Source organism: Pseudophryne corroboree, chromosome 7, assembly GCF_028390025.1.
Source record: "Pseudophryne corroboree isolate aPseCor3 chromosome 7, aPseCor3.hap2, whole genome shotgun sequence".
NCBI lineage: Eukaryota > Metazoa > Chordata > Amphibia > Anura > Myobatrachidae > Pseudophryne > Pseudophryne corroboree.
The window spans coordinates 133,677,321-133,698,215 of NC_086450.1; the positions used below are offsets into that span (position 1 = coordinate 133,677,321).

The 20,895-nt window shown below is 44.9% G+C and overlaps 1 protein-coding gene across 7 annotated transcripts in view; it reads left to right on the plus strand.

Annotated features, from left to right (window-relative positions):
* Positions 1 to 20,895, plus strand: part of PLA2R1 (phospholipase A2 receptor 1) — a 293,721-nt gene that overhangs the window by 50,107 nt on the left and 222,719 nt on the right. For all 7 annotated transcript variants that reach the window (XM_063933659.1, XM_063933661.1, XM_063933656.1 and 4 more), the window contains exons 3-6: positions 4,105 to 4,278; positions 5,638 to 5,802; positions 11,840 to 11,953; positions 15,541 to 15,684. In XM_063933659.1, coding sequence (XP_063789729.1) covers positions 4,105 to 4,278; positions 5,638 to 5,802; positions 11,840 to 11,953; positions 15,541 to 15,684 — 597 coding nt within the window. The remainder of the gene's footprint in view (positions 1 to 4,104; positions 4,279 to 5,637; positions 5,803 to 11,839; positions 11,954 to 15,540; positions 15,685 to 20,895) is intronic.

Consider the following 20,895-nt stretch of genomic DNA (forward strand, 5'->3'; position numbering starts at 1 on the left):
CGGAATGCCTTTTTCCCTTAGGATCCGGCGTTCAACCGCCATGCCGTCAAACGCAGCCGCGGTAAGTCTTGGAACAGACATGGTACTTGCTGAAGCAAGTCTCTTCTTAGCGGCAGAGGCCATGAGTCCTCTGTGAGCATCTCTTGAAGTTCCGGGTACCAAGTCCTTCTTGGCCAATCCGGAGCCACGAGTATAGTTCTTACTCCTCTACGTCTTATAATTCTCAGTACCTTAGGTATGAGAAGCAGAGGAGGGAACACATACACCGACTGGTACACCCACGGTGTTACCAGAACGTCCACAGCTATTGCCTGAGGGTCTCTTGACCTGGCGCAATACCTGTCCAGTTTTTTGTTCAGGCGGGACGCCATCATGTCCACCTTTGGTCTTTCCCAACGGTTCACAATCATGTGGAAGACTTCCCGATGAAGTCCCCACTCTCCCGGGTGGAGGTCGTGCTGAGGAAGTCTGCTTCCCAGTTGTCCACTCCCGGAATGAACACTGCTGACAGTGCTATCACATGATTTTACGCCCAGCGAAGAATCCTTGCAGTTTCTGCCATTGCCCTCCTGCTTCTTGTGCCGCCCTGTCTGTTTACGTGGGCGACTGCCGTGATGTTGTCCCACTGGATCAATACCGGCTGACCTTGAAGCAGAGGTCTTGCTAAGCTTAGAGCATTGTAAATTACTCTTAGCTCCAGTATATTTATGTGGAGAGAAGTCTCCAGACTTGATCACACTCCCTGGAAATTTTTTCCTTGTGTGACTGCTCCCCAGCCTTTCAGGCTGGCATCCGTGGTTGGAGACAGGGTTATCCGCTGATGCATCTGAAGATGCGATCCGGACCATTTTTCCAGCAGATCCCACTGAAAAGTTCTTGCGTGAAATCTGCCGAATGGAATCGCTTCGTAAGAAGCCACCATTTTTCCCAGGACCCTTGTGCAATGATGCACTGACACTTTTCCTGGTTTTAGGAGGTTCCTGACTAGCTCGGATAACTCCCTGGCATTCTCCTCCGGGAGAAACACCTTTTTCTGGACTGTGTCCAGAATCATCCCTAGGAACAGCAGACGTGTCGTCGGAGACAGCTGCGATTTTGGAATATTTAGAATCCACCCGTGCTGTCGTAGAACTACTTGAGATAGTGCTACTCCGACCTCCAACTGTTCTCTGGACCTTGCCCTTATCAGGAGATCGTCCAAGTAAGGGATAATTAAGACGCCTTTTCTTTGAAGAAGAATCATCATTTCGGCCATTACCTTGGTAAAGACCCGGGGTGCCGTGGACAATCCAAACGGCAGCGTCTGAAACTGATAGTGACAGTTTTGTACCACGAACCTGAGGTACCCTTGGTGAGAAGGGCAAATTGGGACATGGAGGTAAGCATCCTTGATGTCCAGGGACACCATATAGTCCCCTTCTTCCTGGTTCGCTATCACTGCTCCGAGTGACTCCATCTTGATTTGAACCTTTGTATGTAAATGTTCAAATATTTCAGATTTAGAATAGGTCTCACCGAGCCGTCTGGCTTCAGTACCACAATATAGTGTGGAATAATACCCCTTTCCTTGTTGTAGGAGGGGTACTTTGATTATCACCTGCTGGGAATACAGCTTGTGAATTGTTTCCAATACTGCCTCCCTGTCGGAGGGAGACGTTGGTAAAGCAGACTTCAGGAACCTGCGAGGGGGAGACGTCTCGAATTTCCAATCTGTACCCCTGGGATACTACTTGTAGGATCCAGGGGTCCACTTGCGAGTGAGCCCACTGCGCGCTGAAACTCTTGAGACGACCCCCCACCGCACCTGAGTCCGCTTGTACGGCCCCAGCGTCATGCTGAGGACTTGGCAAAAGCGGTGGAGGGCTTCTGTTCCTGGGAATGGGCTGCCTGCTGCAGTCTTCTTCCCTTTCCTCTATCCCTGGGCAGATATGACTGGCCTTTTGCCTGCTTGCCCTTATGGGGACGAAAGGACTGAGGCTGAAAAGACTGTGTCTTTTTCTGCTGAGATGTGACTTGGGGTAAAAAAGGTGGATTTTCCAGCTGTTGCCGTGGCCACCAGGTCCGATGGACCGACCCCAAATAACTCCTCCCCTTTATACGGCAATACTTCCATGTGCCGTTTGGAATCTGCATCACCTGACCACTGTCGTGTCCATAAACATCTTCTGGCAGATATGGACATCGCACTTACTCTTGATGCCAGAGTGCAAATATCCCTCTGTGCATCTCGCATATATAGAAATGCATCCTTTAAATGCTCTATAGTCAATAAAATACTGTCCCTGTCAAGGGTATCAATATTTTCAGTCAGGGAATCCGACCAAGCCACCCCAGCGCTGCACATCCAGGCTGAGGCGATCGCTGGTCGCAGTATAACACCAGTATGTGTGTATATACTTTTTAGGATATTTTCCAGCCTCCTATCAGCTGGCTCCTTGAGGGCGGCCGTATCTGGAGACGGTAACGCCACTTGTTTTGATAAGCGTGTGAGCGCCTTATCCACCCTGAGGTAAATGGGCGTTTTAAAGCCCCTGACGATGTTTGAGACGCCTGGACAGGTACTAATTGGTTTGCCGGCCGTCTCATGTCGACAACCGACCTTGCAGCGTGTTGACATTATCACGTAATTCCCTAAATAAGCCATCCATTCCGGTGTCGACTCCCTAGAGAGTGACATCACCATTACAGGCAATTGCTCCGCCTCCTCACCAACATCGTCCTCATACATGTCGACACACACGTACCGACACACAGCACACACACAGGGAATGCTCTGATAGAGGACAGGACCCCACTAGCCCTTTGGGGAGACGGAGGGAGAGTTTGCCAGCACACACCAAAACGCTATATTATACAGGGACAACCTTATATAAGTGTTTTCCCTTATAGCATCTTAATATATAATAATATCGCCAAATAAGTGCCCCCCCTCTCTGTTTTAACCCTGTTTCTGTAGTGCAGTGCAGGGGAGAGCCTGGGAGCCTTCCTAGCAGCGGAGCTGTGTAGGAAAATGGCGCTGTGTGCTGAGGAGAATAGGCCCCGCCCCCTTTTCGGCGGGCTTCTTCTCCCGTTTTTCTGACAACCTGGCAGGGGTTAAATACATCCATATAGCCCCAGGGGCTATATGTGATGTATTTTTAGCCAGCATAGGTACTTTCATTGCTGCCCAGGGCGCCCCCCCAAGCGCCCTGCACCCTCAGTGACCGTTGGTGTGAAGTGTGCTGAGAGCAATGGCGCACAGCTGCAGTGCTGTGCGCTACCTCATGAAGACTGAGAAGTCTTCAGCCGCCGATTTCTGGACCTCTTCTCTCTTCAGCATCTGCAAGGGGGTCGGCGGCGCGGCTCCGGTGACCCATCCAGGCTGTACCTGTGATCGTCCCTCTGGAGCTAGTGTCCAGTAGCCTAAGAAGCCAATCCATCCTGCACGCAGGTGAGTTCACTTCTTCTCCCCTAAGTCCCTCGTTGCAGTGAGCCTGTTGCCAGCAGGACTCACTGAAAATAAAAAAACCTAACAAAACTTTTACTCTAAGCAGCTCTTTAGGAGAGCCACCTAGATTGCACCCTTCTCGGCCGGGCACAAAAACCTAACTGAGGCTTGGAGGAGGGTCATAGGGGGAGGAGCCAGTGCACACCACCTGATCCTAAAGCTTTTACTTTTGTGCCCTGTCTCCTGCGGAGCCGCTATTCCCCATGGTCCTGACGGAGTCCCCAGCATCCACTTAGGACGTCAGAGAAATAGTAGTTTACACTATGTAAACTGGTACACCTTTCTCCCCTGTGGCGGATCAAGTTGGGACACATACAGTATAGAAAGGGGTGTGTTCATGGCATGATGGCGGTGTGGCCACATGATGAGGATCACACCTTCAGGGTCACCTGGGCAGCTTATAACCCCCTCCATCAAAAGACCCATTTACAACAATGAACGTGACATTACAATCCACGGGACACCTTGTCTGGAGATTGTGACAGTGGGCTCAGATTGGAATGTATACTTGATTAGTATTGAATTGTTCAAAGTGCAGCATTCAGTGATCTTACCTTGTTCATTGTTTTATCATATATCTTTAAAATCTGCATACAGTAATGTACTCTCTTTTGCAGAAATACATACACATCAAGGGAATGGTATGGGCAAGCCATGTGTATTTCCTTTTAAACACAATAACACCTGGTATCATGAGTGTACTACAGCAGGAAGAAGTAATGGCATGTACTGGTGTGCCACCACCATGGTTTATGACAGCGACAAAAAATGGGGCTACTGTCCTAGCAATGGTAAAAAAAAACAACCCTACTCATATACGCTCATAAATACAGCATGTGCAGTGTTTACATTGTGATACATAGATTGTTATTTACTCGGGGCCACACAGAGACATGTTTGTGTCCCAGAAAGGCATTAGAATTCTGATTTTTATTCTCTGCTGACATCACATAGTGGGAGGAGCCAATTAAGGAACCCAAAATAGTAAGTTACTTACCATGGCTTGTTAGTGCATTCTACTGTCATTTATGTTACATCATTAGATGTGAAGATATATATAGTAATTAGTTATTTGAAGCCCCAAAGGAGTGGGGAGTGATTTGCCTAATCTGACCATAGCCTGGGGCGGTATTATATATGCTAACAAAGTGCAAACATAAGTCAGATCAATTATTCAGCAGTTAACTTTGATCAGAGATGTTTTTAATTAAGGTCACATTAAGGGACTACGACCACTTTTCAGCCCTGGCATCTGCGCGCGCTCGCTAATGAGGGTGTGCCGCAATTCAGGGGGCGTGGACTCACGGCATGCCCCCATATTGCTTAGCAATGGGCACATGGTCACTACGGGCGGCGGCACGGGACAAACCAGAGAGCCGGAAGCTGTGTGCGCCCTTCCCTACTCTCTGTTGACCGGACCGGCCCACCGGCCCTGCTGGTATTTGCCAAAAGTGCCAGATGGACAGTCCGGCCATGGTCACATCCTAAAAACATTTTGCAAGTATAGTCATTGTAGGGGTTATTGTACGTTACACTGTGTTGCTGTGTTAACTAAATTACAGGGCTGATAGAAAAGATCCATTCTTATTGTTCAAAATTTGCTTTGGGAGCACTCTGATTTGCGGGGATGCAGCTCAGATTTGCTACCCCCTACTACGTAACAGATGTGGTTGGTTTGGCATTTACTCATAGGTTATTACAAACAATGGGGCAGATGTATTAACCTCGAGATGGCATAAGGAAGTGATAAACCAGTGATAAGTGCAAGGTGATAAATGCACCAACCAATCAGCTCCAATATGTAAATTAGTAGTTAGGAGCTGATTGGCCGATGCGTTATCACCTTGCACTTATCACTGGTTTATCACTTCCATATGCCGTCTCCAGGCTTAATACATCTGCCCCATTGGACCTTATTCATGTTTGTTAGCAAACCCCAAAATCACTGGTATGTAATATAATTTCATAGTACTTTGCTTTTACCACTGCAAGCAGCAAAATACTGTATTATAATCCTACAGTAGCTTGAACCAGTCCTATGCATTGCTTTTGCAATAAAAACTCTGCCATGCATATATGCTTTGTATTTATTCTTGTCCTTGCTGTTTAACAAGAGCCATTTATGTCGTTATTGTTTATATTGCTGCTAGACGGTGCCTGTGATGTTTTATGGGAGAAAAACAATCTTACACATGTGTGCTACCAGTTCAACCTCAGGTCTGCGCTCCCTTGGAGTGATGCCCGGGCATCTTGTCTAGCGCAAGGCGGAGATCTGCTCAGCATCATGAATGTGGCTGAACAGAAATACATTTCCAGTAAGTAGGCAAAGCTTCTGACTGTCTCAAAATTGCCTTAATCCTTAAGAGAGTGGATTTGGTGCTCGTCAAACAATGAACAGAAACTTGCAAAGTAAATTTACTAAACAAGTAAAAAGTAAATATTCACTTAAAACTGTAAAGCAAAATCTGTAGCAAACTACTGTATAGTGGCCCTCATTCCGAGTCGTTCGCTCTGTATTTTTCATCGCATCGCAGTGAAATTCCGCTTAGTGCGCATGCGCAATATTCGCATTGCGACTGCGCCAAGTATCTTTGCTATGAAGATAGTATTTTTACTCACGGCTTTTTCATCGCTCCGGCGATCGTAATGTGATTGACAGGAAATGGGTGTTACTGGGCGGAAACAGGCCGTTTTATGGGCGTGTGGCTGAAAACGCTACCGTTTCCGGAAAAACCGCAGGAGTGGCCGGAGAAACGGGGGAGTGGTTGGGCGAACGCTGGGTGTGTTTGTGACGTCAAACCAGGAACGACAAGCACTGAACTGATCGCACAGGCAGAGTAAGTCTGGAGCTACTCTAAAACTGCTAAGTAGTTTGTGATCGCAATATTGCGAATACATCGGTCACAATTTTAAGATGCTAAGATACACTCCCAGTAGGCGGCGGCTTAGCGTGTGTAACTCTGCTAAATTCGCCTTGCGACCGATCAACTCGGAATGAGGGCCAGTAATCAGTGTAGCAGCCCTTTCTCACACATAGGGTTGTATGTTGGATTGTGGATTTGCATGCGAAAGGGCTGTATCTGCGAGCAGTCGCAGACGCCTGTGTTACTATATTATGCTAATGGAAGTTACCATAGGTGTCCATACATCTGCAAGTGGAAACCTGTGTTGCCCATTGATTTTACACCCGCCATCGCATCTGCATTAGCATTGGCACCAGGGTCGTATTAACCCACGGCCGGGCCCCTAGGCTTTCAGGTTTTACGGGCCCCTTCCAGCACTTCAGTCTTTCACCCCACTACAGCTGACGTTGTGGAAGCAGGGCTTATGCTGTCATGTACACTTTCAGTATTCACATGGAGATTGATACCCAGTTGACCTCCACTGACCTCTGTTCACCTCTTTTCTCACAGCGCAATCGCTCTTCCTTTTCTTTTCTCTTTTGGAATAGCGCTAGTGCACTATTGGTCCACTCCCACCCCCCTCCACACACACACACACACACACACACACACACACACACACACACACACACACACACACACCGGGATCTGGTTGACAGATCTACATTAGACAGGTCTACGGTCAATAGGTCGACCTCAAATGGTAGACATGCATTAGATCGACAGGAACAAAATGTTGACATGGTCAAAAGGTCAACATGTAAAAGATAGACAGTACAAAAGGTCGACTTGACAATGGTCAACACAAGGTTTTTTTTTTCCTTTACCATCCACATGAACTACAAGTGGGAACAATAACCTGTGCCGAGTGCAGTGTTGCAGAGCGAGGGGATGCGGTACACTAATGGGGGGTTTTGGTGGGTAAAAAGTGAAAAAAACAGTGTCTACCTTTTTGTGTCGACCATGCCGACCTTTTGAGCATGTTGACCTTTTGACCCTGTCGACCTTTCCTACTGTCTACCTTTATTCTTTTGACCTTTTGAACATGTCGACCAATTGACTGTGTACCTTTTTAATGTAGATCTATATAAACATACCCGAGTGTGCCTTGCTACAGCGCAGAGTGCAAAGTGCCATTAACCATTGGAGCCTTGGGCCCAGATAACAGTGCCTCAACAAAAAAAATGATGGGCCCCTAGACCCTGTGGGGCCCCTACGCTTCAGCCTAGTCACCCTAATTGATAATACGCCCCTGATTGGCACTTGCACCATAGTTACACAGCATAATAGGGATATAGCGTGGGGCTACGCTATATCCTTGTTATGCTGGGTAACTAAATAAAATATAATAAGACTGAGAGGAAATAAAGTGGACCTCCATAGGCCGTTAGTACTGTATAACTACACAGTTTGATATATAGGGGCTGACTCTGATGTGGCAGCTTTTTATATGCGTTTGCGACTTTTTTATAATGCTAGTAAAAGAGACCTTTCACGGTGTACAAGGGCGCGTCTCAATGTGCAAAAACTGAGACGCCCACCTTGTATGTCTTTAGACACTAACATCGGACACACAATCGGAAACTTGCATCTGCCCTATGCTAGGTGCATATTCTCTGTCAGAGTATGGCCTCCATTGTAAGCAATTAGGCATCTGAGTTTGCATCCAGTTGTGTGTCATACCCATGACACAGCCATAAGACTGTACATTTCCATGCGTCTGGATAGCCACCTCCCAGTTACAGCCCAGACATAGTAACATAGTATCTAAGGTTGAAAAAAGACAATTGTCCATCGAGTTCAACCTATTTGTGGTCTCCTATGCAGGATTATTTGGTATAAAATTTTGGCTGATGCTGATGTCTGCCGTTATGTTTAATCCCTCTTTTTTATAATAACCATAGTGCGTGACTATGCACCATAACCCTGGATATCCTTATCGATTAGGAATTTATCTAACCCATTCTTAAAGGTGTTGACTGAGTCCGCCATTACAACTCCCTCAGGCAGGGAATTCCAAACACGTATCGTCCTTACCGTGAAAAAGCCTTTACGCCGTATTGTGCGGAATCTCCTCTCCTCTAACCTGAGCAAGTGTCCACGAGTTCTCTGTGTTGATCTAACCAAAAACAGGTCCTGCGCAAGATCTGTGTATTGTCCCCTTAAATATTTGTAGATGTTGATCATGTCCCATCTTAGTCTCCTCTTTTCCAGTGTAAACATGCCTAGTCTTGCAAGCCTTTCCTCGTATTCCAGCATCTCCATATCCTTAATCAGTTTGGTCGCCCGCCTCTGAACCTTTTCTAGCTCCAGGATATCCTTTTTGTAGTATGGTGCCCAGAATTGTACACAGTATTCAAGGTGTGGCCTCACTAGTGATTTATATAACGGAAGTATAACACTCTCGTCCCTAGCATCAATTCCCCGTTTTATGCATGCTAATATCTTATTAGACTTCTTTGCTGCAATCCTACTTTGGGTACTACTGCTTAGTTTGCTATCTATGAGGACACCTAAGTCCTTTTCCAGTACAGAATCCCCTAATTTTACCCCATTTAGTATGTAGGTGTTATTTTTGTTCTTGTTACCACAGTGCATTACCTTACACTTGTCTGTATTGAAGCGCATTCTCCATTTCGCTGCCCATGCTTCTAATTTAACTAAGTCGTTCTGAAGCGACTCAGCATCCCCCTCCGCATTTATAACTTTATTCAAATTGGTATCATCTGCAAAAATTGACACCATGCTTTCTAGACCTTCTGTTAGGTCGTTAATGAAACTATTGAACAGTAGCGGTCCTAATACTGAGCCTTGTGGCACACCACTTAACACTTCAGTCCAATTTGAAAAAGATCCATTAACCACAACGCGCTGCTCCCTATTATCTAACCAATTTTTGTTCCAAGTGCATATTGTGCTTCCTAGCCCTGATTCTTGTAGCTTGTAGATAAGTCTCATGTGTGGTACAGTATCGAAAGCTTTGGCAAAGTCTAAAAAGATTACATCCACCTCTTTACCCTGATCTAGGTTTGAACTTACTGTTTCATAAAAGCCAAGTAAGTTGGTTTGACAGGATCTGTCCTTCACAAATCCATGTTGATTCCTTTTAATGACCTTAATGACTTCAAGGAACTTCTGAATACTATCTCTTAAAATACCTTCCAAAACTTTCCCCACTATAGATGTAAGACTAACTGGTCTATAATTACCTGGTTCAGCTTTACTTCCCTTTTTGAATAAAGGCACTACTTCCGCTATACACCAGTCTTTGGGAACCATACCTGATATTACTGAATCCTTAAAGATCAAAAATAGCGGTTTTGCAAGTTCAGATTGAAGCTCCATTAGAACCCTTGGGTGTATACCATCGGGACCCGGTGACTTATTAATCTTTAAATGTTTTAATCGGTCACAGACTACTTCCTCGCTTAAATAAGTACCTATCAGTGGGATATTCTCATTATTGAGATTATGTGTTAGTCCCTGAATTGGGTCCTCTCTAACAAATACTGTTGAAAAAAACTAATTTAGTGTGTCCGCAATGTCATTATCATTTTTGCTTAAGACTCCCAACTTGTCTTTTAAAGGGCCTATACTCTCCTTCTTTAATCTCTTGCTATTAATGTATTTAAAGAATATTTTGGGATTCGCTTTGCTTTCCTTTGCTACTAGTTTTTCAGTTTCTACTTTAGCCGCTCTTATTTCCTTTTTGCATATTTTGTTACAGTCCTTATAGTGCTGAAATGACTCTGCTTCCCCGTCAGATTTGTATTTTTTAAATGCTCGCCTTTTCTTGCCCATAAGTTCCTTTATCTTTTTGTTAAGCCACATCGGTTTATGATTTTTATTCCTTTTTTTGCTGCTCGTAGGAATAAATTTGAGAGTATTTTTAGCTAGCAGGAATTTTAGTACATCCCATTTCTCCGTAGTATTTTTTCCTAGAAACAAACCTTCCCATTCAATATCCCTGAAAAATACCCTCATCTTTTCAAAATTCGCTTTGCTAAAGTTTAGAGTCCTAGTTGAGCCAGTATAGGACTGTTTATGAAAACTGATATTGAATGTGACCATATTGTGGTCGCTGTTTCCTATGGGTTCCCCTACTATAATACCTGATACCAAATCCCCATTGTTTGTTAATACCAGGTCTAAGATTGCATTGTACCTAGTTGGTTCCTCAATTAGTTGAACTAAGTAGTTATCATTTAGTGTGTTTAAAAACATATTACCCCTAGCAGTATCACATGAATCGTTTTTCCAGTTTATCTCTGGATAGTTAAAATCTCCCATCACTACTATGTCTCCTACTCCTGCTGCTCTTTCAATTTGCTTCAGTAACAATTCCTCATCAGATACATTAATACCAGGCGGCCTATAGCATACACCCAATACCAACTTTTTAATTCCTTTATCCCTGCATGCAATTTCTACCCATAACGTCTCGATAGTGTCTACAGTCCCCTCCTGAATATATTCCCGTATATCAGGTTTTTAAAACGGCTTTACATAAAGACACACCCATCCACCCTTTTTATTTATTTAGTCTGTCTCTCCTAAACAGCGTATAGCCCTCTAGATTGACTGTCCAATCATGAGATTCATGTATTGGTCCAACATGCCCAATACATTTCAGAGCCCATACATCTCAGTCACAACTGTGCCTCTCTACATACACGCCATTGGATACATGCGCTGTGGGAGTTTTTAGCAACTTAGAGGCATGCACGGTTTAAAGACAGTGGGGGTAATTCAGACCTGGTCGCACGCAGGCTACTTTTTGCACTGCTGCGACCAGGTAATCGCCGCCCACAGGGGAGGGGGGATTTGCTGTGCAGGGCTGCAAACGCTTGTGCAAAGAGCTGCGCAAACAAAAAGTTTGTGCAGTCTCTGCACAGCTGAAGGCTTACTCACCCGCTGCGATGATCCGTCCAGGAGCTGACGGCAGGATCCCTCCCTGGAAACGGCCGGGCACGCCTGCGTTTTCCTCGACACTCCCGGAAAACGGTGAGTTGACACCCCCGATGGCCTCTTCCTGTCAATCTTCATGTGTTCGCTGCTGCAAAAGCTTTCTTCAATGTTTTCGTCGATGCCCGGCGCCGGCCGCCGACGCCCAGTGACGCACCTGCGCATTGCAGCCCGCACGCATGCGCAGTTCAGACCCGATCACACGGCTGCAAAAAAACACGGGTCTGCATAACCCACATTGACTATTTGCGCGAATGTCAGATTTGTACGTGCAACTCAGAATCTCATCTATCAGTTGTAGATCTGCAATAGTTACTCCATATCCAAGGTTTTAGAGCTCTCAGTTCTACCTTTATATATATATATATATATATATATATATATATATATATATATATTCCATTTTCTGAAGAAAAATAACAGGTTGTCCAGTGTGCTGCAATAAGCTGATATGTAACTGTATGTTTTCATTGGTTAATTACAGACAGGCTATACCATACTGGAGTCATGTTATGGATTGGCCTCAACCAACTAGATGGCAGTGTTGGCTGGCAGTGGTCAGATGGCACAGCACTTGCATTCATCAACTGGAGAACAAGTATGATATATGTGTAAATATTGTACAGTACGTGGTTTGATATGTTTAACGTGCAGAAAAGTTAATGTACTGTACATGTCATCTTCATTTGATAGTGTTCTTCCCCTACTGTGCTTTATAAATCAGTGGCCAAAGCACAATTGACACCCAACTGACTTTTCAAACATTTGAATTCCCCCCTTTATGTCAGCACATCATCCCCACCATAATGTTGGACGGTCAGAGTGACAAATCCTAGAATAAATACATAAAAGCAGAAGTACACTGGTGCCTCATGCTAGCAGAAATACACACACATATGCACACACAATATGAATAGAAAACGTGCTGTGCATGGCCGTTCCGAGGTTGGTGTGACCAGTACTGCAGGTCAGAGTTCGAGGACAGTGACCCCTGTGTCCAGCTTGTATGTTCTCTGGCTTCTTCTTTGCCAATGGATCCTGCCAGCGTACAGCAGAGAAAATACTAAAAGACTAAGGTCAAACGGAATGGGCAGCGAACAGAGGGACTATAGGTGGTAAAGAAAGCCAGGGTGGGACTCAGACTGAACTGGGGATATAAACTTGGTGCTGTGTTTTTTAGACCAAACAGTCCTACACATATGAGTTCCAGTTATTGTGTGACTCAGTCCGGCCAGCCAGCATAGTGCGTCATTTCTCAGTAAGGTCTTTCGCAAACTATTGATATAGCCTATTGGGATGGTGGTCACAATACAGTAGGTGCACAGTGGATGTGAAAGTGACTGTTAGGCAACACGGGTAACCAGCTTGATGGGTTTATTGGTAAATAGCAGTAACAGGAGGAACACAGTGGTGAAAATGCAAAGGTTAACATCAGTAACCAAAGGTAATACAACATTGGTATCAAAGTGGTAAATGCAGTTATTATGTGCTTCACCTCAGGTGCTAAGAACTATACTTCTCATTATGGGCCTACTTCTGTAAGGAACGCATCAGCGATGCGTTGGCATACTGAAGCTCTTGTGCAGTGGGCTTACACGCAGGAGCCGCACTGCGCGTGCACACACAGTGAGGGAAACCCTCAAGGGAGTTTTGTGCAGGTCGGGGTCCAGTACCGGTTCTGGAATATTATTGATGAGTGGAATGGCAGGAACCCAGGTGGTACTGGATATCGGATTAGAACCGATGGTGTTGAGTATCAGACTGGAACCAATGGTACAGAATATTGGGTTGTAACCGATGATACAGGATATTGGGCTGGAACCGATTATGGAACCAGGAGTGCAGCGAGATGGGAATCTGCACTGGAGACTTGGAATCATGAAGCTAGGCTGTGGACAATATTGCACAGGCAGGTCCTGTGTGCAGGGATCTTCCTTATACTGAGAGAGCAGGGATTGGCTGCAGGTGTCAGCAAGTTGGTCTCCTGTTGGTTGTTGAGCAGTCACCTGATTCAGACGGCCATGGCTGCGTCCAGCAGCCAGCACTGGAGGGAATACTGTACATGGAAACCAACGAGTATGTTGGAAGCTGCAGGGAAAGACAGCCGCCACGACTGGATGAAAGCCGCACTAAGTCCCAGGAGGTTTTTTATGGAGCTGGAAAATGAAGCAAGTGAGTAGGCGAGCAACTGCACAGAATAGTGCAATTCGTTACATGTCCTATGCGATAGAAGGACTTCTGGGTTTATGACCCAGAAGTCCTTTTGCGCATGTGTTGGCTGATGTGTGCGCCACAGGGGGGCGCGGGTGTGGTGTTGGGGGGATCTGATTTGAAGGGAGTCTGCAATAAGAATCTCATATGTTTCTATTATGCTTGTAGGGTCCAAGCTCTGGACTAAGAGCCTAATTCAGCATGAGTTGTAGTTTTGCTAAAAGTAGCAAAACTACAACTCTTTTTGCTAGCATGTAGGGGGCCACCCAGCACATGGCAAGGCAGCCCCGCATGCTGGGTCCTGCCCCCCGGTAACATGCAACCGCTTTGCCAAGCAGCAAAGTTGTCGCATGTTATGGGTAGCACTCTGCCTGCGCAGCTTAGCTGCGTAGTCAGATGGCTACCCGCCATCTTTTTGATGACTGCGTCTGCGTATGGCGTCATGCAGCCACAGCGACCTGCCCCTCCAATGGTCAAAACACGCCTCCTTTGTCTGGACCACGCCCTTAAAATGTCCCGTTCCCGCCCCTCCGGGTTTTAAACTGCGCTCTGAATGTGCTGAAGTCGCTCCATAGAGATTTCAGCAGATCAGCGATCCATGCTGAATTATCCCCTATATCACTTATGGAGCTTTTTTGGAGTTTTGGCCACATTTTTAGCTATGAAGCTTCCCGCCCATAGTCTCCCTTTTTATTACCTTTCATACAATAGTGTAGGTGGAGAAATCAAGTTATACTTCTCATTATGATAGAGGCATATGCACATGTAAATGTAAATACAAGTCTATAGAGCAAATACTGATCAAAATAATGAGCAAAATAATCTTTAATACTGTAGATTATCACAACTTCCTATTAGCACATGGTGGAGGTGACGGTGACCGAGTGCTGGCCTGATCTTCCAGCGTGACACCAAGCAGGCTTTATGGGATTTTTATGAACACTAATTCCAATAACATTAAAACATTCATTCTAGTCATGCTGTCCACTTAGGGGGTCATTCCGCTTCCTCGCAGCCGTGCGATCGGGTTGGAACTGCGCATGCACGGCAGCCGCATTGTGCAGGTGCGTCGTTGCCCGTCGACGGCCATCGCCGCTAGTGAGGAAAGTGGTGGCAGCGGCGGCCGCAAGAAGATTGACAGGAGGAAGGCGGAACCGGACAGCTACTCACCGTTTTCGGGGAGTGGCGAGTCCAACGCAGGCGTTTGGAGGGCGGATGTCTTACGTCAATTCCGGGACCTGCATTGCTGAATCGATCGCACAGGGTAAGTAACTGTTACCCTGGTCTTCTTTTACAGGAAACTTTTTTTGCATAGCAGGGCTGCACAAGCGATCGCAGGCCTGCTATGCAGAAATACACTCCCCCATAGGCGGCGTCTAGTTGATCGCACGGGCAGCAAAAAGTTGCTACGTGCGATCAACTCGAAATGACCCCCTTCATTTCTTGACTTAATAAAGTTATAAATGAGGTTCTGATTAGTGTTAGGAATACAAACATCCAGGGTAACATATTCAGAACATGGAGTGCTCCAATAAATCGGGACAGTGAAACATTGGATGGATTCTGATCATGGATGTGCTGTTTGTTTGATCAGTGAGGGGCCTCAATAGCAGTAACAGGTATACACTCAGCCGTCCAATGCTGGAACCGTTGCAGACTTCAGAGCATTTAGTGGTAGTGGCTAGTTCTGAAGCATACATGGCTATTGTCTTGTATTAAGATAATGTACCCAGAAAAGGGCAGAGGATATAGGGAATCAGCCACCCCTCTCCTGTGCATCTAATACTCAGAGTTATTATTAAACCTGAATTCAAGAGATTCAAAGCTGTGCACAATTCCTAGGGTCATAAACAATTGTGTACAAATATGGATCCCCAGTGCTTCCTGTTACACTAGGGTTTAGAGCGTGTATATGCTAAAAACGTACAAAAACTTCAAGTTGAGTTGATTGAACATTATTCTATTTGTTTGTAGATTTCACCTCTCATTCCTTTGAAGAGAAGCATTGTGGAGTATATGACGCAGTAGGACAGCACACCTGGAATAGCTTTGAATGTGACTCTAGATTGCCATATGCTTGTAAAAAGTACCTCACACCGAGACAACATGAAACCTTTGGTGAGTTAACAAATAAATGTTTTTTTAACCATTGGGTTTAAACTACAAGAAACATTTATCCCATTATAGGTAGATGAATGAGAATTAGGGAACGATTTCATTGTTTTGGGTGCCCCTAGCCACCGTCCATAATGATGGGAGTTATTCAATTGTTTGTGCAACTGGCTGGACACTATGGGCGCATTCTCTAACCTCAAATGCAGGGGATTAGCCGTATAAAGCGGCTTCTTCCTTGGTAAGTGGATTTCTGCTCACACCTGAGAAGGGTGTAAGCAGAAAGTTACGATAAGTGCAGCCTCAGGGCCAAAAACAATTAAATTGCTCTTGGGCACTTTAGATGGGCATCCAAAACAATTGAATCACTCCTTTAATTTGCTATATTTTTTAATCAGATTTATTAAATTACATAACATGTTTAAGCAAGTGTACAAGAATATACTATCGTCACATGATGAAATAAGTGAATTATTTCTCTGCCTTTTTAAAATGATAATAATTATTTTAGATACAAAGAAAGTTATTACTGATAACTTAAGGCCTTATTAATTTTTTATATGCACATGTTTTAGCATGTGAGATTTTCTAGGCTATGGCACTGCTAATATTAGCAAGTGAATCTGCCAGCCAGGAATTAAAAAAGACACCTACCTGAGCCATCGCCAGCACTCATTCGCAATTTTGCACAGATTCTCAGCCTATACGCAAAAATGAGGAACACCGGGTGTAAGTGTTGTCCTATGGCTACACAGTAGCGAGGCAGGTGACGTGTTTGTATGTACGAGACCACAGCTGATGGCAGATACATGACCCGAAATGCCTCCAAATGGTCACTTCCTGTCAATCACTTTCCCATGCAATCCTCATTGCGAACGGGATCGCAGCGGCACCTTAATGCATGCACAGTGCAATCGCAGCAAATGCGCAGTCTGCCGACAATCGCTCACTTGCGTGAGTATCAGTCATAGCGTACAAACATGAATTAGGCCCAAGTTCTTCAGGGGCCTATTCATCAATCGTCATGGACCCATTAAACGGGATGTAGTTATGTGCATTAAACATGTGGAAATGCTAGTTTTTGCATGTTTTTAGTACCGGAACCATTGTCTAGTGATAAAGCCTAATTCTTATCCTATATTAAACACTATAAAAGGTTAAGAGACACAGTACGCAATTGGCGTATGGGGTACCGTAAGGGTACGCACTTAGCGTAGCATACGCTCGGCCGTGATCGAGACGCACATGCGGCACGCTCGCTCACAGCTTAATGCGTGGTGTCGAGCACGCTATTGGCGAGCGACAACCGTAATGCTACGCTATCAGCGTAGCGGACGCTCGAGACCACGAGGAGATCACGAGCGGCGCTGACGCTCACAAGATGACAATCAGTAAACCTTGAATGTAACACACAGAAAGGATACCCTTATACTGTAAATCTTGTACTGAAACACTGTAGCGATATAACGCTGTTTAACCTAGTTAACACTAAAGCTGATTGAGCGATCGTGATCGCTCCTATTACCCACTGCAATGTAATGAACACACGATACCGTGCTAAGGATCCAACACCTTTACTAACGAGCTTTTAGTTATATCGAAAAGAGAAACAGTTAACAAGTCATACACTACAGGCTAACATATAATTCTAACAGGATATCTAGACAGAAATATACGCAAATAGTAAACAATCGCAAATACAAATACATAGACTAAGAATGAATGGCTAACATTACACGGGTAACAAAGTGGCAACAGAGAAACATACCATACGGGGAACACTCGCAGGCGCAACCGGAATCCAGTCCTCCAATTATCAGCGATAACTGTTGAAGAGAGAGTACTGGCCGGTCTGGGGACAGTGACCCTTATATACACAACATACAGTGTACTTCAAAGGGCCCTACAACCTTATTGTTCATTGGACACAGGAATGTCTCTCTGCACTATATCAAAAGGTCATAGGTTAGTTTGAACAGGTGGGCTGTGACTATTTCAAACAGCTCAGGTGGGTGGGAATCTCCGGATTCCCGCCGCATGGATAATGAACTGCAAATATAGAATATGTCCAGAAACTACTAATGGTCATAACTACACGCAGGAGCGATTAATCTTTACCTAACCAACACCGGATTATTGCTATTAAAATACTCTTCGGTTAGGTACCAGACACCACTGTTCAACCTTAAACAGACCCTTTGTACCACGCAAAGAGGGATTCCCAAGTCCGTGAACAAGTCACATTGAACAAACTTATAGTTATTACTAAAGGGAACATTACCTATAAAACATGCTATTTGGTTCTATCATTAAACGATTGAGTCGCCCGCTAGACGCACACAAAGTCTACCGTAAATGCACATACCACGCGCTCGAGCGCATGGCCGAGGCGCCATGGGCAGCTGCGAGAATCCGCACGCACGGGAGAGAATGTGCACGTGCAGCAGGCACGCGCATGAGGTGAATATATGGCAACGTGCAGCGTGATATTTTTCTGACTTTGACAGTCCACCCTTTGGCAGTCACCAATAACTGCCACTTCCTAAAACAGTTCAAAAAGAGAAAAATATATGTCATGTATAATACATTTCTATGATTGGGTAAGGGAGAAGAGAAGAAGGTGGGAAAAAGGTATGACCTAGTGAGATAGTAGAAGCATGTATGTATGAGTCCATGTTTGAGGGGTCATGTATCATCGTGCCGTACGTGTTTTAAATCAAGCTTCGAGGTATTGCGAAGTATACATTTGAATTCCTTCTTATCCCGTGGTACGGGTCTGTGGATGGGCTGTCAAACTTTACCGAGCTCTTTTCGGCTTTTGGTTGCAACAAAATGGGGGAGCACATTTTAGTTGATGATACATGAATAGGGGGGATATGCGAGTGCTGATATCTGTGCCTATATTCCCTATCGACTATGTGTGTCATTACCTGAAGGTTGTAGAGATGAAGATAAGAAGCAATTATGGTAAATGCAGTCGTAAACTATGTGAGTTTAATGTACATTTGCCGATTGAGGTCTTGTCTGATGTCTTGTCTTGATGTACATGTTGACTGTAGTCTCCTTGGGCTTTTGCCAAAATGCGAGCAAAAGCTTTCTCAATGTCCATAGACTTACAAAAGTGTTGGGCTATCGTAGAATTTTAAAATCGCTAGGGATATTGGGGGTCTATGGCATTGTCCATCAATGGTCTGTGTAAAAGGTTATCAAATTCTTCTTCCAAGCGGATGTCTTTGTACCTTGGAGGAAAACAAAGGAGAAACGGGTGAAAGAAACGGACCGTGGAATCACATTTTCATCACAACATTGTCTCTATTGTTGGGTCATAAATCAAATCAGTCGTTGTTATTACAGTATCTTCACTTCTTAAACTCATCACTCGGGCGCTACGTTTACACTTTGTTAAAACCCTGACGCATCTAAATATCAGACCGACCAATATGATGACACCCAGAATACACAGAAGAAATTTCCCTACATCCATGATAATACCTTGGGCCCATTCTCCTAAACCAGAGAACCAATTTCGTGGGTTCAACCATGACACCCAACTGGTCAGCTCATTACCCACAGCAGCAAGGGTGAGATTCTGTTTCCTTCGGAACTCCCATTTTAATTGCAAAATGTCATCCATCTTTTGGTCTATGACCTCGGCTGGGTCCTCAGTGCCTTTTGTAATGTACGTGCAGCACTTTATTCCATACTGAGTCGCTAGGGTAACACAATACCCGCCTGTCACAGCCGTGAGATAATTGAGAATCATCCTATGCTGAACCAGTTCTGTTTTGTAGGCTTGTAACTCTCTCCCAGTGTACCTGAAGGTGTCGTCATACATTTCGGTGATATTGTCTAATAAATTTGCAAGCGCAGATATATATTTATAATTTATCACTCCTCTGGCGGTACGAGTGATATCTAACGCGATTAGGAATTGAATCCCGGTGGATTCATGGATCAGGTCAGAAGCCGGATGCTCTGTTCTTCCTATCAGGTGCCGTTTAACGATGTGTTCGTAATGAGTGTGAGTATAAGGAGCTTGGGCACTGCGGTGAATATCCTTCATTTTAGTGTGGGATAAAGTCATTACCTCAGGCAGTACTTTTCCAATATAACATAACCCTTCTGAGTTTGGGGCAAGCCACTTATACGCCTTCCTCCCGCATATGAAGTATGCATCATCGGGGAGAACATATGGGACGGAGTAGGACATTACCATATTACAAATTTTCCATGTGAACTCTCCTAGCCCTAATTCTTCCATCTGTTTAGTACACGTATCCGGTTGTATGATATGTGCACAGTATCCTGGTGATACTTCTCCAACTCTTATGGTCCTACTTCCTAGGGTATACCTATATCGGAAATATTTTCCACTATCGGCTATGTGGCGTATAAGCTCTGTATCTGTAGGCATTCTATCGGCTCTATATGAAAAGGTCATGGTTTTGTTATTCCATGACACTTCCCAATTTCCCGGCTTTCGGGGATTGGAAATGTTAAAACACACTAAGGACCTATCCACATGATATTGGTGGAGCTTCAAACTAGGAGGACTAGAGATGTTAAACCTCTTGTCCACCGGCCTCCCACCACTTAACTCAAGTACCTCCCCTATCGTTAAAGGAAATGGTACTAGTCCTGACTTGCTGTGACCTTGAGGTACTTGAGAGCATACCCAACAGTCTGTTTGGTTTAACACCTTACCCACTAATGAGTGATAGTCACCCAATGGATGCCGGTCCATGTTAATGTTAAAACTGGACTGACATTTCTTGATGCACCCATCCTCAACTAAGTTATCACAATGCCTACAGATGCAGTTTTCTTCAGCTAACAATCCTTCACAATTCCTTCTATTGTCAATGCTACCAGATCGTTTTCTGATACTCGCCTTTACTCAGTGATTACGTTGTTCTTGGAAATCTACGCCTCCATCTCTGTCATCGGAACCCATTCCAGAACCTCTCTCGACCTCCATGGTACTCTCGCCGGAACAGACTGCTCTGGTCAACATCATGGTCAACAGGAAAATCCGGATCACAGTCTCTTGGGGCAAGTCCATCTTATAGGAGGAAATGGAGAAAAATGAGAAGGGGGAAAGAAATAATTGAGGGAGATGGGATGGGAAGTGGAGAAAAACAATAAAAGGGAACAGGGGATCGACAACTGCCTCCGATCTTATTATTCTCAATGCTCAGGTGCCGTTTCACTCTTCCT